The following is a 17,751-nucleotide window of genomic DNA, read 5'->3' as shown; positions in this document are numbered from 1 at the left end:
TACCTGGACTATTGCAGTAGAGGGCTCAGCTTCTCTCTGATCCCTTCCTCCATCTTGTCTCCAAACTGTTGCCAATTTAACTATCTAAAATAAGTTTCTAATCATGTCTCTCCTACTGTTGTTGAAAGATCTTTGAGTAACTCAATTATATGGACTACTATTGAATACATAAATTGGTCCTATTTGCATCAAATTCCCCATTGTCCTGATTTCTTCTCTTCACAGCCCTCACAATTCCAATCTAAGTTCAGTGTGTTCTTGTTCCCCCCACTCCATTGGAATGGAATGTTCATATCAGCAGGACTCTTATCTGTCTGTCCCCCAAAGAGTAGCTGACATAAGTTACATAACTAATATTGGTTGAATAAAGGACTCAGTAAATCAAATTCTAGGAGCCACAATGAACTCTTTTTTCATAAATGAAGTTTATTTACTTTTATAATTACAAATGTAACACATGCTTACTGTAGAGAATCTGAAATGTATAGAGAAGTAGAAAGAAGAAAATAAAAACTACCCATAACCCCACCACCTGAAGGCAAACACTGCTCACATTATGTTCTAACTATCTATGCCTGTTTATAGACCAAGACCCTCATCAAGAGTGCTGGCCATGAAGCACAACAGCCAAGGGGAGTGAGAGCAATCAACAACTGAGGGGGTCACCCAGAGGTCAGAGCTAGAGAACCCCCACTGAGGGACAAGACAAAGGCCATAAACAACAGATCAAGAGGTCAGAAGCTGACAACACAAGAACAAGTTATGTTACTGTAAGAATGTAGTGAGATGGTGCTTGTCAAGAGTTTAGCCCAATGCCTGTCACATGACACATTATCAATAACTGGTAGCCATTATACTATCACTATTATTATGGGTCAAAACGAATGGTTCAGGATGGATACTATAAACAGGGCAAGGACCCTGGAGACCCATTTTAGGTGCTATGAGTTGGGGCATATGGGGCAAGTCTACTGGGTTACAAGGGTGGTATAGGAGTGGGCATCGCTCTCCTTATAGGCTCCCCTGCCAGGTGAAATAGAACCAGGGCTTCCTCAAGTTTGCCTGCTGACACACGGCAAGATACGCTAAGGGTTTTTTGAGGTAAGATATGATTTATCCTGCCTAGACTTCTCCCTGGACCAAGAACTAGTACTGGCCTCGGTGGGGATGGGAGTTTAGAACTTCATACACCATACACTCTTGTAGTCCACACTCTGATTGTCAGGGCAGGTCATAGGCATGTGGGTGAAAGAGAAGGTCAAATCAGCCAAGTGAGGGGTAAGGTGGGATGTGCCTGGAGCGGGAGGCTGAAGGGTGAAGGCAACAAGGTTTATAATGTAGTTGAATGGAATGGGTCCAGGAACCAGTCCTCTAGTTAGCGGTCGAGTCAGATATCACAGGAGAAGATTCCATGGAGTTTTACTTGTTGGTATGGGCCTTCTGATGATGGCCTGTGCTCTGTCCAAGGTGATCATGAAGACCTTCTTGGGGGTCTCCATGCTCTTTCAGGTAGTAACAGCGTTTGGAAATATGCTGGTGCTGGGAGTGAGAAAAAGACAACAGAAGTAAGAGGCACACTTACTATGACAACGGGTGTTCTGCCTGGATAAGTTCTGTGACTTAGCAGATCAAGGCACTTTGCTAATTTATCTCACTTGCATACAGTGTGACCAAGGAGTAGGCTGTTCTAATTCCCTAGTGACCTGACTGCACAACACATGTTGCTGTAGATGGGCCCCAGCTCCCAAAAGACCCGTTTATTAGAATTGGAACAAGGGGAGAATTGGAACTGAGCCCATCCTGTTCCCTCATAATGAGAAGAATTAGTGCTTCAACTATCCCACGTCCTCAGTAACTTGGGCAGGACATTGTTCCTCAAAGTAGTTAATATACCCAAAATAACTGCAGAGCCATGCTCACTTGATGAAACTCCAGCTTGGGATTTAATGGTCTAGGAGCTCCATGCCTCCCCCTTGCCTCTTCCCGATTCTACTCAAGGAAGCAGGATGTATTCCCTGTCGTGACCTCCTCATTTCTCTGCTCAAAAACCTTCAGCGGATTTCCCCCTCATTACCTCCTCAGTCTGCTGCTGAGAGCTCAGTTCATTCTCCATGGCCTCCTCATTATTCCGCTTACAGGCTGTTGGCAGAACCTGGCTTGAGTTGCCCGGGGAATCCTTCTCTTCAGCCAGCTGGCACTCGGTGTACAGAGACCTGTCTATCAGCTCCTTTAGGCTGCCAGCCACCTTCAGGAAGATCCGACCCATTTTGGTGGTAACAGCTTCTGAGAGTCCTTCCAGAAACCTGGTCCGTAGAATGGCATCAGACCAAGACAAATGTCGGGCCAGCAGCAGGAAGTCAGTGGCATACTGCCTGACTGACTTTTGGCCCTGTTTGGGATGGCAAAGAACAGCACTGAGGATGTCTATCTCAGATAGGGAGTCATATATGCCCTGGGATCTTCTCAGGAAAGATTTATTTTCATCTGAGAGAGGTTCTCCTACCTCCATCTGCAAGATGAACCACCTCTCTGCTGCTCCCAGATGAAGAGACACCAGAAATGCCATTCTCTCTGAATCGTCCAAAAACCCCTTCATTTGCTTCTCTTCATCAATCTCCATCTCTTCCTCCACAGAGCATGAGCCCCGGGCTGCTTCCTGCTCTTCTAAGAGGTAACAGAGTGCTGGGGTCAACATTCCGAAGGATGGCACTTCCTTTGGTGGTGGTTTCGCAGTTTCAGGAGTTGTGGCAGTCATGTGCGGTGTGGGCTTTGATCCAGAGGCTGTGATGTTAATGTGAGAGGTGGATGCCTCCCCAGAGTCTGTGGCTTTGATTTCCAGAGTGGACATCACTCCAAAGGCTGTCTGTGGTGTGGACATTGTTCCAGGGCCTGAGGCCCTCATTAGTGGTGTGGACATCCCTCTAGAGTCTGTGGCTGTCCTTTGTGGCATGGACATACCCATGCCACATCCAGAGGCTGTGGCTCTTGGTAGTGGCATGGGCATCGATCCAGAAACTGAGGCTCTCATAAATGATGTGGACATTGCTCCAGAAGCAGAGGCTCTAATTGGCGCTGTGGCCATCCCTCCAGACACTGTGTATGTTGTTTGTGGCAAGGACATAGATCTAGAGTTCGCAACACTGGTTTGCAATGTGGACATTGCTCCAGAGGCCATAGTTTCCATTAGCGGCATAGACATCTCTCCAGAAGCCATGGCTGACATTAAAGGCATGGGCATTGTTCCAGAGGCCGGGGCTCTCATTAATGGCTTGGACATCCCTCCAGAGACCATGGCTGTTGTTTGTGCAGTGGACATATGTCCAGAGGCTGAAGCTCTCATTAACTCTGTGGACACAGTTTCACAGGCTGAGGGTCTCCTTAGTGGTGTGGACGTAGTTCCAGAGGCTGGAGCTCTTACTAGTGGTGGGGACACCCCTCCAGAGGCTGGGGATCGCACTGGTAGTGTGCACATGTCTCCAGAAGCTGTGGGCATCATTTGTGATGTGGATGTCACTCTAGAGGCTGGGGCTCTCATCAGTGGCATGGACATCCCTCCAGAGGCTGTGGATCTTGTTAGTGGCATGGACATTGCTCCAGAGATGGGAGCCTTCACTTGTGGCATGGACGACATCATTCCAGAGGCTGTGGCTGTCATTTGTGGAGCAGACGTGGCTCCATAAGCTGGGGATCTCAGAGGCGTGGCTATCTCTCCAGAAGCTGGAGCTCTCATTAGTGGTAGGGACATGTCTCCAGAGGATGAAGCTCTTGTGAGCAGTGAGGGCCTCTCTCCAGAGTCTGAGGTTCTCATTAGTGGTGTGGACATTGCTTCAGAAGTCCAGGCTCTCATTGTTGGTGTGGACATCACATCAGAGGTTGGGGCATTCATCTGCATCCCTCCAGCGGTCATGGATCTCATGGGCAACACGGACATCCCTCCAGGATCTTGGGTGCTCATTGGCTGACTGAGCATCTTTCCAGAGGCTTTCGCTCTCATTAGTGAGGCAGGCATTACTCCTGGGTCTTGAGCTCTCATTAGTGGCATGGACATCCCTCCAGAGACTGTGGCTGTCATTTGTGATGTGGACATTGCTCTAGAAGCTGTGTCTCTCATTAGCAATGCAGACAACCCTCCAGAGGCTGTGGCTGTCATTTGCGGCATGGACAGAGCTCCAGAAACTGTGTCTCTCATTAGCAGTGCGGGCATTGCTTCAGAAGCTGTGGTTGTCATTTGTTCCGTGAACATCGTTCCTGAGGCTTTGGGTGTCATTAGTGGCTTGGACAATGCTCCAGAGGCCAGAGCTCTCATTTGTGGACAGGACATCACTCCTGAGGCTGTGTCTCTCATTAACAGGGTGGATGTTGACCCAGAGGTTTGGGCTGTCATTAGTGGGGTGGACATTGCTCCAGAAGTCATGGCTTTCATCTGTGCTGCAGATGTCAATCCTGAGGCCATGGTTCTCATTTGTGGCGTGGACACTGCTTCAGAGACAGGGGCTCTCATTTGCAGCATGGACATTGATCCAGAGGCTGAGACTGTCAGTTGTGGCATGGACATTGTTTCAGAGGCTGTGGCCATAACTGGTTGGGTGGACATTGCTCCAGGAGCTGGAGCTCTCCTCAGTGGCATGGACATCTTTCCAGAGGCTGTGGCTCTCGTGTGTTGTTTTGCCACGGCTTTCATAGAGCCTGTGGGCATTGCTCCAGAAGTTTTGGCCATTGTTAACTGTGCGGACATGACTCTAGAGGCTATGGCTGACGTTTGCTCTGTGGACATCACTCCAGAGCTTGGGACTGTCATCAGTGAGGTGGTCATGGCTCCAGAGGCTGGAACTGCCTTTTGCAATGTAGACATATTTCCAGAGGCTGGGGCTCCCATTAGCGGTGTGGACATTGCTCCAGAGTCTAAAGCTCTTACTGGTGGTGCAGACATCACCCCAGAGGCTGTTACTCTCATTGGTGGATTAGACATAATTTCAGAGTCTACATTTTGTGTTGACCATGGGGACATCACCCCAGAGCCTGGGGCTGGCATCGTTTGGGTGGGCATCACTCCAGAGGGTAGGGCCGTCATTAGTGCTGGGGACATTGCTTCAGCATCCGGAGCTGGCTTTGGTAATGTGGACATTTCTCCAGCATCTGGGACTGACAGTAGCGGTGTGGACATTACTTCAGAGCCTGGAGATGACATTAAAAGTGATGACATTATTCCCGAGTCTAGATCTGACATGAGCGGGGTAGGTATTGCCCCTGAGTTTTGGGTGCTTGTTGGCTGGGGTGATGTTCCTCCAGAAGCTACGGCTGACATTATCAGTGAGGATATTGCTTCAGAGTCCGTGCCTGACATTAGCAGCGAAGATATCTCTCCAGAGGCTAGAGCAGTCATTAGCACTTTAGACATTGCTTCGGTGTCTTCATCTGTAATTTGCAATGGGGACATTGCCTCAGAGCTGGGAGCTGGCACTGGCTGTGTAGACATCACTCCAGGATTCATATCTTGCATTAGAATTGGGGATATCTCTCCAGAATCTGGGGCTAGCATTAATGGTGTGGACATTGCCTCAGAGGATGAAGTGCTCATTATAGGTGTAGACATCGCTCCAGAGGATGGAGCTGGCATTGCCAATGGTGATATCTCTGCAGAATCTGGTGCTACCATTAGCGTTGTGGACATCGTTCCAAAGTCAGGAATTGTCATCATCCCTGGGGACATTACCCCATACTCTGAAGTGGACAGCAATGGGGACAATGTTCCAGAATCTAAGGCTGGCATTAGCAACGGGGACAGTGCCCCAGGGTCTGAGCCTGGCATTAGCAATGGGGAAAGTGCCCCAGAGTCTGAGGCTGGCATTAGGGGTGGGGACAATGCTCCAGAGTTTGGTACTCCCATTAGAGGTGCAGACATGGTGTCAAAGACTGGAGATGTCATCAACTGTGTGGATGTCCCTCCAGGGTCTGAGGCTGAAGTTGAGACTATAGGCAACTGTACATGAGAATGCAGAATCTGAACATCTGCTCTGGTCTCTGTCATTGGTCTAGAGAAGGCCATCTGCTTGTTTTGGGGCTCAACGTTTTCCTCCCTCATTGTATTGTTGAATCGCAGTGAATGTAAGGGTATTGACATATCTGCCACAGCCACAGGACAGTGTGGAGGGAGCCCAAGGGGCAAGAAAATCTGTAAACAAGAAACAAGTTTAGAGGTCAAAAGCCAGTATCAAGAAGATTGGGATATAGACTAATTGTTCATGGTGGAGACCTGTGTTTATGCGTTGTCAGGTATATGGCATTGAAGGTGAGGCTATCAGATTAAAGAAGCTGTGAAGCAATGAACAACTTTGGAGCTGGAGCAAATATCCCTTCTGCCTCTATCCTTTTCAAACCAACGCAGCCTCTCAGTTTGTAAATGCTGTAAACGCCGGCAACCTCCGCAGCCAGGAGCCTGGGCAGTCCTGACTCAAATAAAGCAGCAGCACCACCTTCTGGCCAAATGTGAGAAATGCGGGTTCCTGGTCTGTATTCTATCCCACGGCAGTACTCACAAGCCAGCCATGGTACTGGCAGGCCTGAATGGGAAAGTCCTTTGCCCCAGGATAATCATTAGTTCCTGGGGCTCATTGAATTCTGCCAGTGGTTTAATCCTCATTTTACTACCCTGATGGCCCTGAATGTTCTCAGGAAAAGGGAGACATTTATCTGATCAATGACTGAGAGCAACATTCCATGAACTGAAAATTCTGCTTATTATTTTCATTATTCTTATTAATAACAGCAACCACCACCCCATTACTACTATTTATTTATTGCTTCACGTAGTATGTGCCAGGCACTGTACTTTAGACAACTGTCACAACTTCCTATAACGTGAGGGCCTTTGTAAGCATTATCCCATTTGGGTCTTACAATCTCCTGGGCAATAGATATTATTATCCCCATTTTACCAGCTTTCTCAGATTAGCTAGGGTCAAGGCTAAAATAGGGTCACTGCAACAGTAACAAACTGTATATCATTGACTCTGACCCCCTCCTGGGGGTTGCCTAGTGTTTGGCATCCCTGAGCTTGCATTCAATTATTTCTCTGACATCCCAGATCATGGGTCACTTAAAGCCCAGTCTCTAGCATGTCCAAGTTTCAGGTTTCTCTGATGACATGGGGGTGGGCAATCCAGAGCCTCACCCCTCCAGCCTGCTCCAATAAGCAGCCCCAGAAGGGGCTTTTGGACACACGGCTTGGAAGCCAATGCAAATATTACACAATGTTGACATGTCCCCACAGCCTGCCCATGCCAAAAGCAGAAAACTTGCTACTTTGGGACAATGTCACAAAAGTCATCAACCTCATGGAATTGTGATTCCATAATAATGAGAAAACTTGCAACAGAAATGCTAACAGTGAACATTTCTTTAGCATGCACTGACTGGCAAACACTCTGCTAGGCACTTTACATGTATCATCTCATGTGGTTCCCATAGCAGCACTAAGAGATTTTGGTTGTACTCTTCCTTTATCTTACAAATGAGAAAATTCAGACCCAGAGAAGCTTAATAGTTTGCCGGCGGTCACACGGATTCCTGGGTCCATGCAGTTCCAGGGCCCCCTACTCTTCACCGCTGTGCTATAAAGATCCACCTCTCCCACTTAGTCACACTACCGAGAACCCTGCCTCTATCTCCAGCCTGGACAACCCCAAGATGGGTTGTCATAAAAGAAATGCTGGCCTCCTGCTGACACCCTGGTTATTGTAATAATTGGTGCAATGGGAAAGATGAGTCAAAAGAGCAGCCATAGACCTCCACCTCCCATCTTCAGAAAACTATCTGAACATGCCACAATTTCCCGCCAGGCAAAACCCAGGAAGATCTTACCTTGCCAGTGACGGAGAAGAGGGAGTGAGTATCCTTTGCGCCCCCAGCTCTTTTACTCTAGCCAATTAACTTATACCTCGTGCCCAGCCAGTTCATTAAAGTAAGACCCAGTACCAACAGCTGTTCTCTGCAATCTCCCTTTGCTATCCCCTGCCACTCCCCCCTGCCCGCCAGCCAGCCTGCCCGCCCACCCGCCCGCCCCACTGCTCCTGACTTGCTACTGCTTGCTCTGTCTCTCTGGTCCCAGATTCCTGCCTCTATATAGGCTCTGACATTTGCCTCTGGCCGCCTTTCACTTGACAGTCCTCCAGAAGCTCCACTTTAGCACTTGGCCTATGCAACTCCACCCCTCTTCCCTGTCGCCCCCAACAGTCCCACTAGCCTATGCCCCACCCCACTCTGCCCAAAGAAAAGAGGAGATTGACACAATTAAAAAGATGAGATGAAAAGGGTCCTGGCTCAGGAAACAAGATACGTGCCCTCTGTGGTTGAGCAGACACAGGAGTCCTAGGACCCAGGCAGAGGCACAGGCAGAGGGCTCGAGGGAGAGAAACTGAGGCTGGAGATTGAGTGGAGCAGCATCAGAAATGGTCAAAGAGGTTCAGGTGCAGGGAAAGAGGGTTTGGGAGGATGGACAGTGGGGGCTGGCAAGCAAACACCGTAACAGGGCCCTGTAATGGTAATCATAACAAAGACAATTTACCCCAGGGTCAGAGACACGGAGAAAAATCCAGCAACCGGTATCCCTGCCACAGGGCTAGGATTCAACAGAAAGGCTCCATGGATTTCAGACAGCTAGCAAGAAAAACACACCAGCCTTGAGCATACCAGGTGAGGGCTTGTTCATACAAACATGGCTACAGCCTGCTTTCTAGAACTGGGGCACAAGGTCAGAGTAGAGCTTGCAGAAAGGTTTACCAGAGTACTCCAGTTTTCCTGAATTGGTGCGCTCAGTCTAAGAGGAGAAACCCTCAGTCTAAGGGGAGAAACCCTCAGTCTAAGGGGAGAATTGGTCCCTGAGCCTTGGATAGGGCAAAGCCTCCAGGTGAAGTTCAAGTAGCCCAGGTATAGGGATACAGAGTTTGACAAGGGAGGCATTCAGGTCGTTATAAACCTCATAATTAACGACCAACAACTGAGCACTTGGGCTACGCACTACACATTCATTATATAATTCCGACCTCCCAGCAACACCTGTAAGGTAGGCATTGAGATCATTCCCATTTTATACACGAGGAAATAGGCTTGGAGAAGTCTGTGTGACCACGGTCACAGAAAATAATAATAATAATTTTTTTAAAAGCCCAGATTTCAGCCCTGGCCATTCTGTTTCCAAAATAATTTTATCTCTTCGTAATCAGACAAGTGATTAGAAACTCGGAGTACTCTTCTCACTGCCATCTCCCCTACATCCCCACACCACAAAGCAAGGAAACTTTCTTACTACAAATGGCTGAATCCTTGTAGTAATAGTAACAACAACAACAACAACTGATATTGCTTGAACTCTTCCCATATGCCAAGAATGGGGCTGAGGGTTTCACAAGCATTATCTCATTTGATTTGACAATTACCCTGTGAGCTAGGTCCTTTAAATTCTCAGCGTACAGGTAAGGAAACTGAGCCTCCGTGAGATGAATTGACATGACCAAAGGCACACAGCTCTGTGTGACTCCAGAGCTCACTATAGTATACTACTCAAAAGAAAAATTCCAGTCGCTCTCCTCTCCCATCAAAGCAAAAAAAAAAAAGTCACAGAATAGCCATTCTATTAACAATGGCCTCACAACAACTACTATTATTATTATTAACACACCTAACAATTAAAGCTAACATTTACTGTGCCAGGCCCTGTGCTAAGTGCTTTACCTATATGATCTCATTTGACACTCACAACATACTACGAGGTAGGTTCTATTAGCACCTTCATTTTCCAGATGAGAAACCAGAGGAACAGAGAGGTTAACTAGCTTTCCCAATGTCACACAGCTACAGGGCACTGTTGTTTATGTTCTAATGCAACAATTTTGGAAATAACCTGAGTGTCTAATGTTAGAACACAACTTGTTTAATGATTAAACGAATCATGGTGCAATTGTAGCAGCCACTATTGTAGCCATTGAAAATATATTCTAATGTGTACATGAGGATCTGATTATCATAAAGATAAATATGTAGATTTCTGCATAGAAAAAAAATCTGGAAGGATATATACCAAAACGCCAACAGTGACCACAGTTGAATGATGGGATTAGAGGGGATTTTCAATTTTCATTTTCCTTATCTGTATTTTGTCATTGGTCTATAATGGACCCATAATACGAAACGAAAAAAACTAAGAAAAGTTAATTTTATTTTTTTTTAAGAGATGTTTCCCTAGGGTTCTTTCTCAAGCCCTTTTCACTCCTCTCCTTGCAAGCTCTCTCTAGGGATCCCCGACATCCACCCCACACCCGAGCAACCTTTCTACCCCAACAAGCTTAATGGTTGTACCACTTTATTTTGTGTTTTATTTTTGGTTTGTTTTTAAAAATAATTTCTTCTTTCTCTAACTTTTATTTATGTTTAGTAATTACATAAGTAATCTAGGAATATATTCTTAGGATGAAGACTTGAAATCCTCCATACAGATAAAGCTAAACTCCTGAAAATGCCCCACCCCCCCATCCCCCCGCAAGTCCCATTCCTCTGTCTGTTCACAGTTGGGTGTGTCTCCTTCCAAACTTTCTCTAGCTGCAATGGCATTCAGAGTTCATATCATTCAATTGCTTTCAAAACCCAGTGTGTGCAAAGAGCTGCAATTAGAAAACCATGCTAGCACTGGTCACTCCAGGGTTCCAAGTTCTGACCCATTGTGACTATTTTCATCAGCCTGCTTCTAAGGAGGCTACTGAGAGAGGGTTCTTGCACGCTCAGCCCATGTGAGGCATAGATTTCCGTTCTATTAAAGCCAGAGTCTCTAGGAACACAGAGAAGAGAGGCCTTCTAAGGAAGGAAAAGCCCAGAATTTGCTGCTTAGCATCTCTCAGGTCCCTCACGTCCCACCCAGTCTGCACTGATCAATATGGCTAGGAGGTGTCACGCTCCTGCCGCCTCACAAAAGGTAATTGAGTTTAGGGGATTGCACGGCTAGCTGCTCGGGGAAATAAGAATAAACAAGGGACGGTTCAATATGTCAACAAATAGCTTTCCAGCTGTTGAAAATAAGCCTTTCCCTAGATTCTCAACAATATTCTTTCCCCAAGCCCTAGCAAATAGGCATCCAGATAACTGAAAACAGACAACCTAAGGCTAAAGAAATACCTGGTCTACTTTAGGATCTTCTTCCTTCCTTGATCATTCAGGGAAGTAGAAGCCCTCCCCACTTCCTTCCTCCCCCACAGCCCTGACACTTAAAATGCGCACCGGCTCTTTGTAAATAAAGAGGGGGAAATAGCTAGCATTTACTGAGTGCTTACTATGCCAGGCACTATGTTAAACACTTTACATACCTCATCTTATTTATTGAACGATAAACCAATAAAGTGGCTTTTTTACTCCCATTTTCTAAATTAGCTAAAGAACTGAACTGGAGAGAAATTAAAATGAAGTAACTTACCTTGCCTCTCACCGCTGAGAGGGAGCGAAGCTGGGCTTGTCACTCGGGTCTGTCTGACTCAGCCAGTGCTCTTAACTCACAGGAGAGTCACACACTGTCTTCAAGTCTCTGAAGGGCTGTCATATGGAAGAGAGGGTAGGTGTGTTCTGGGTAGCTCCAAAGAAAAGGATTTGACTGTTAGTTGGGAATTATGCTTTCATTGGATGTGCTGCAAATTCCCCAAACAACATGTATATGCATGTCCAACTCTATAGGGAAAAGAACATTATAAGAAGAGCAAACGGAACTGCCTTGCATTAGGTGCCGGCCTGAAGGATCTGTGGAATCAGAGAGAACAGGAGGGATACCAGAGGACTGCAAATGGGCAGTGTCCCAATTTTCTTAAATAAGGAAACTACAGACCAGTATACCGTAAACTCCAAAGCTGTAAGCTTGATGTCACTCCTCGGAGAGATTCTGCTGCAGATTACGAAGCAGGTAATTTATAAGCACTTAGAACATAAGTGGCAATAGGAGGTACCTAGACGTGCTAGCAGAACACTCAAAATTAGACCAGGTTCCCAGACTTGCAGCTAATGCAACCCAAAATTTCAGGGACTGATATTGAACTTCCAGATTTTTATTTTCCCAAGTAAAATCATTAGGAGACAGAACAACCACAAATCATCATTTTCTAAAAAGAAAGGGCTTCCTTTCAACACCAAAAGAGAAGGAAATAACCTCAGAATAAAGAATAATACATGAAATAGATTTCTCTTCTCTGCGAAACATTTACTACCTAGTCCTCAGGCTTTCGCATTGCACGGTGGACTGCTGCAGTTCTCCTGGAGGATGGGCACTTGTCCAAGGACCTGCTTTAGGGAATCACTCAGAGTTAAAATATCAACACAGATAAGACCATATACCTGTAAAACAGGAAGTCTTTCTGGCCAGAAGAGAGAAGAACAGAGTTTGACCTTAGCCTAAATGAGGACATTAACACAGATAAAGTATCCACAGGAATGGACAGAGAGAAATAAAAGTTTCCAAGTACGGATTCAAGCCCTGCTGAGGCAGAACTTGGCCATCACATTTGACCTCTGCCACCCCTTGGACCACATGCCTCTCTTGTAGGAATAAGTGTCTGATGCCATTAAGCATTTGGACCACAAATCAGTTTCTGGCTTGAGACTCTCCAAGCAAACTTCAGACCACTAGTCTTCCCAGGGATAGTTCTCAAAGCAGAAAAATTCAAAACCAGCTGAATACCATTGCCAGAGTGGGAGTTCTGCAACAACCTAGAAGGAGGTCCATAGCCTTGATCCTCTCCTGATTAGCATTTTTAATTAATGGTGTAAATAAAGGCATGGACAGGATTCTTGCACAAATTCTCTGGGGCCGAGAAGAACCTCTATGATCAGCCTAGCAAGTAGGTTTACATTTTAAGCTCCATGGTTTACAATATGTCTATCTGCATTTGGTAATTTTCTCTCATGTTCTTTGTTGCCAGAGCACGAGTTTCTACAGTTTATGCACCTCATGGAAAATGCTTAGTGAACATATGCTAGCTTTGCACCCACCCTGAAGTGCAGATCCGATCGTGTTTACAACTATTAAGCATTCATCTCAATCTTCTCTTCTCTCAAATAACTGGTAACAATGTAGACTTCCTTGATGAAGGAAGAAAACAAACTAAGGTCCTCTTCTTTACGTAATTGGTCCCATTTCCAAAAGACTTTAAATTGGAATTTGACCACATCTGTTGACATTGACCTCGGTTCTGTAGGTAAAGGTAGCACAGTACACAGTACTTGCCATACCCTCTGAAACTGCATTTCTCAAAATAAAAGTGTGGTGGGGAAACCCTGCATCAAGTGCTCCCTGGGAAAACTGCTAAAACAGAGATTTGTAGGGGGAGGGAGGCTCCACCCACAAAGAGTCAGATTCAATATAGGTCTGGGGTGACGCCAAGGAACCTGCATTTAACCCAAGTGATTCTGAAACACTAGAGTTTCAGAGCCACTGGCTTTGGGGTTCCTACACTCTGATTTTAACTCCAAACAGGCCTGGGCTTGAACCCCAATACTTCAAGTTATTTCACCTCAGTTTCCTCATCTGTAAAACAGGCATAATAACAGTACCTACCTCGCATGTTCTTTGAATGTTTTAAATAAAACAACGTGTAAAGAATCTGGCACATAGTTGAAGTTCAGTAATCTCTCCTGGTCCTGCTTATCCGGGGTCCTTGCTGCCTGCCTTCTCTGTGTTCAGCTTCTGCCCCTGTTGCCAATTGCTCACTCTTTCTAGGTCTGGTATTCAAACTCCCCAAGAGAGAGACTCTCATTGGTCCAAATTCAGTAACTGTACTTGCTGGGCAAAGTTCTCATCCCAGGTTCCTTCATAGGCTGTTTGCCAGCCTATAGAGTGACTGCTCATGGATCAGATGCCCTCTCCTGGCTCAAGTGGCTATTGCTGGGGGAAGCAGAGTCACGTGGTACCAAGCATAGTCACCTATTCATAAGAAACTGCTACTTCCCTCAGCTAGGGTCTGTGGATGGAAACTCCTTAGAAGGGGCTTGTGGGTGTGGCAGGAATTCTGAGGCTTAGTCCATCCAGTACACCTAGGCTTCTCATTTATCCAGCCTGCCAAAGGAATGAAGTAGTCAAGTTTACTGAAGTCTCTATTTAATTCTGACTTTTCATCTCCATCAGGTTGGGAACACAAGTTTTTAAAAAACTAGACCACAGTCAAGGAAAAAACAAGATATAACCCTAAAATTAGACTCTTCTGTTTCTAGAGCACGTTTTTAAGTTTCCAAAGCACTTTCACATCTATTTACTCCTTGCAGGGCTTGCAAACTGGCAGCCACAGGCTAAATCCAGACTGCAGACAGATTTTATTTGACCCGTACAACGTTTTTAACATTTTTTAAAATTAGTTGCCAACATTTAAAAGTCAGGAAATTTCAGATAGAAAGCTGGATTTCTGGCTTTTCTGAAACACACACACACACACACACACACACACACACACACACACACACAAAGACTTCAATCCAAATTCCAATATAGCAACAATCAGCCAGAGCTCAACAACCTGCTCCCTGTAGGTGAGGCATGTGCTCACCAGTTTGCCTCAGTACCCATAGGGCCACCTTTACTTTTTAAGTGACCTGCTCGGCCCCTGTAGGCATTTAAAGCCTCAATTTAACCCCATGGGTTAGGCAGAGAAGGTGGATAAGAGCTGAACTGTGTGGGTTGGAATCCCAGCATTGCTCCTAACTGGCTTTGGGACCCTGGGAAAGTGATTTAACTTCTGAATCTCAGTTTTCTCATCTATGAAATGGGGATGATAATAATAATACTGCTTACCTCATAGGCTTATTGGGCCAGTTAAATGAGTTAATGCATACTTAGAACAATGCCTGGTACATTACATGCACGAAGTAAGTATTAACTTCTTTCATTGTCCACAATTTCCTATGTGCCTCTCTGATACCCCAAAGCTTCTGAAAACTGAAATTCTGTGGCAAGCTCATTTGGTGGCAAAACTGGGCCTGAATTGACATGAGGCTATTCATTTATCCCATTTAGAAATATTAATGAGTTTGATCACAGGGTATTATCTTGGATCTCATTAAGGTGTGATATATATGTTATATGTACCACATTGCTTTTCTAAAATCCAAATATTTTGAACTCTAAAATATGTTTAGCTCCAACAGTTTCAGATAAAGGACTGTGGACCTGTATTATTATTCGTTTGTATACCCACTTGACAGATGGGAAAACTGAGCTACTAAGCATTGAGCTACTTGCCAAAAGTCCCACAACTGAAAGTGGAAACTATTTAGACTCCTAGACATGAAGCTCATAGTGCCTAGTACTGTGGGATGTCTTGGGCTCGCTATAGGCATGTGGATGCAGGTAGTGGCTACCAATCAGGGACCTTTGAAGAACTGAAAAATGTCACCACTTACTGAGTGTGCCAAACCCTGCCATTTGTAGCATGCTTTCAACTCTTTGAGTTACTCTTTACACCATTTGGGTTAGAATTAGGATGAAGATTATTGTCTTCAGTTTACAGAAGAGGAAACTGAGGTCCAGAGAAGAGAAGTGACTCGCCCAAATTCATACAGCAAAAGACAGGCAGAGCTGGAATTGGAAACCAAATTCTGGGCTTTTTCTTCTTAAACCCCAGGGCCAGTCCAAGAATGACATATGCTGGCCTTTCCACATACTGAACCACACTCTCTGCAGACAATCCTAAGGTTTTTGACATACCTGATGAAAGGAGAGTGTCCCAAGATCTCAGCAAATATAAAAATGAGACAGCATGTCTGGGTGGACCTCGTCCTTTCCAGGACCACAGGCAGCAATGTACAGACATGATCCAGTCAGAAGCTAGGGAGGGAAGATTTCTCAAATCCCAAGAAAATCACAGAGACCCTACTGTTTGCTCTTCTCTGTTGATTTTTAAGAAGCTGACATTTACTTATGCCAAAGGCCAAAAGAAATGAAAAATCTACTGAAAAGGGAATTTCATCAGTCATGGAGCAATAACCTAAAGAAACCTTTGCATAGTATCAGTTCCTTTGTTTGAAATGCAGAAAACAGGGCACTGCTATTTCATATTGTTAGCACATCAGAGACCTGGGCATGAAAACAGCATCCTTAGGACCTCTTTCCAAACCCCTGCCTCACCACAGAGGAGCTCTCTGACACTGCCACCAACTTCAGCAAGTTGGAAACAAGAAGGCAGGCCGTGACCCAAGTGACCTCATGTCACTCCTAAGCTCATGGCTTGAGTTCCTCCTACCAACAAATCTGCACTTTGATCACACACCCACAGCGACCCAGATCTTTAAATTCAGCAATTCTTTCTCAGGTTTCAGCAAGGCATTGGCAGCCTGAGCTATTTTGGGACACTTTCTCTGCTGTGGATGCCACTTTCGGAATACGCCAGGAACATGCTAAGGACCTGGAGCTCTCTACCCTGGACCCGTTTTCAGGTTTGCTTGCTCTCTCTCTCTCTCTCTTTCTCTGGGCTAATCGTTTAGAGGACAGTCGCTCCTGCCAACCTAATCCCATGAGCCTGACTACCTTGCCGGGCCACAGGCTCAAAGAAGCAGTGTGGCTGCCAGCACCCTCACGGTAAGGGGCACGGAGGCACCAGGCAGTCTGGCAAGATGAGAGACATCCTGGGGGTGGTCTGGGTTTGGATGTGGGCTGAGAAGACAAAGCAGGGGGCTTTCGGGGGACAAGATTTTCCAAACATCTTATTCTTAGGATCATCACTTCCTAATCTGATGCAACTGACTCGGCAGGCATTCGGGAGCCTGTAAGCTCCATTTTCCTGTTCCAAATTCTTCTGCACCTGTAAGTACCCAGCTTACTCATGCTCATGCTGTCTTTTGGGGAGGGGGAGAGGAAAGCAGGGCCTGGGGAAGGTCATCATTATCTGACTCAGGTGTGGGCAGGTCCATGGCGTTAGAAGAATTTCTGACATCCCCACCGCTCCCCTTCGCCCGAAACTGCTTCTTAGTTTGGAAAATGAAAATGCCTATTCGTTCTTTCCCAAGCTCACCACCCCACCCCCCGACCACAGCATACCAGAAACTCCACCTGTCCTTTGGGGTCTTCTGTTCGTCAATGTTGTGCACACCTGATTTCTTATGTTGGACTTAATGGGAGAAGTGCACCCTTGGCATTTGAATGTCTTAAATGCAACCACAGCTATTATCGTGGGCACAGCCCCTGCTGGCTTCTCCATCTTTTATGCTGCAGTTTGCTGAAACAGTGAAAGATGTTGTAAGCGGTAGGGTATAAATAAAAATCTAGAAACTCCTCCATGGTAAAAAGGAAGAGCAATATGGTTAATTCTCAACGCAGTTAGAAATGCTGCCACAATAGGGAGGCTCCACGCTATCCCACGAATGGTCCCTTTCAATGCTTTCCTATTTTAATGGAAAGTGAGGCCAAAATAACTAAGGGCTCCCCAGGAAAGGAGCATTTCTGATGCTTTTACTGCTTTCCTGAGAGAGGACGTTGTCTCTGGCCAGCTTGTCAGTCCCTGAAGCAGCTCCAATGGCTGCTCACAAACGGAGAATCAGCCCCTCTTGTCCTTCTGTTGGGGACTGCTGAAGTCTCCTCAAAATAGCCCAGGATGACAAAGCCAGGCCCTGCTACCTACCCTCTTCCCCTAACACTGAGACCAAATCATTCTTAGGGGTACATAACTTGTTTGGAGGTGAGTGGGAGGAATATCTTGGCTAGGAAGCCATCTGGAAAACCTGCCACGACCCATACTAAAA

General features: G+C 46.0%; 2 protein-coding genes across 11 annotated transcripts in view; one reads left to right on the top strand and one right to left on the bottom strand.

The window, feature by feature from the left end:
- Nucleotides 1-406: 406 nt before the first annotated feature.
- The window catches only part of RTL9 (retrotransposon Gag like 9), a 96,987-nt gene continuing 79,642 nt past the window's right edge, over nucleotides 407-17,751 (bottom strand). For 3 of the 7 annotated variants that reach the window (XM_055268650.1, XM_055268647.2, XM_055268653.2), the window contains 3 exons: nucleotides 11,459-11,612; nucleotides 2,075-6,172; nucleotides 407-1,539 (listed from right to left, as the gene is read on the bottom strand). In XM_055268650.1, the coding sequence (XP_055124625.1) occupies nucleotides 1,420-1,539; nucleotides 2,075-6,121 (4,167 nt within the window). In that variant the 5' untranslated portion in view covers nucleotides 6,122-6,172; nucleotides 11,459-11,612 and the 3' untranslated portion in view covers nucleotides 407-1,419. The remainder of the gene's footprint in view (nucleotides 1,540-2,074; nucleotides 6,173-11,458; nucleotides 11,613-17,751) is intronic. The other 4 variants (XM_055268651.1, XM_055268652.2, XM_055268654.2 and 1 more) reach the window with 2 other exon arrangements.
- GNG5B (G protein subunit gamma 5B) overlaps nucleotides 16,250-17,751 on the top strand; it is a 104,021-nt gene continuing 102,519 nt past the window's right edge. For 2 of the 4 annotated variants that reach the window (XR_010119681.1, XR_010119678.1), the window contains exon 1: nucleotides 16,599-16,816. The gene's annotated coding sequence lies outside the window, so the exon portion shown is untranslated. The other 2 variants (XR_010119679.1, XR_010119680.1) reach the window with 2 other exon arrangements.

Source organism: Symphalangus syndactylus, chromosome X, assembly GCF_028878055.3.
Source record: "Symphalangus syndactylus isolate Jambi chromosome X, NHGRI_mSymSyn1-v2.1_pri, whole genome shotgun sequence".
Taxonomy (NCBI): domain Eukaryota; kingdom Metazoa; phylum Chordata; class Mammalia; order Primates; family Hylobatidae; genus Symphalangus; species Symphalangus syndactylus.
Note: the sequence above shows the minus strand (reverse complement) of the source record. Positions and strands in the feature narration are given on the sequence as shown.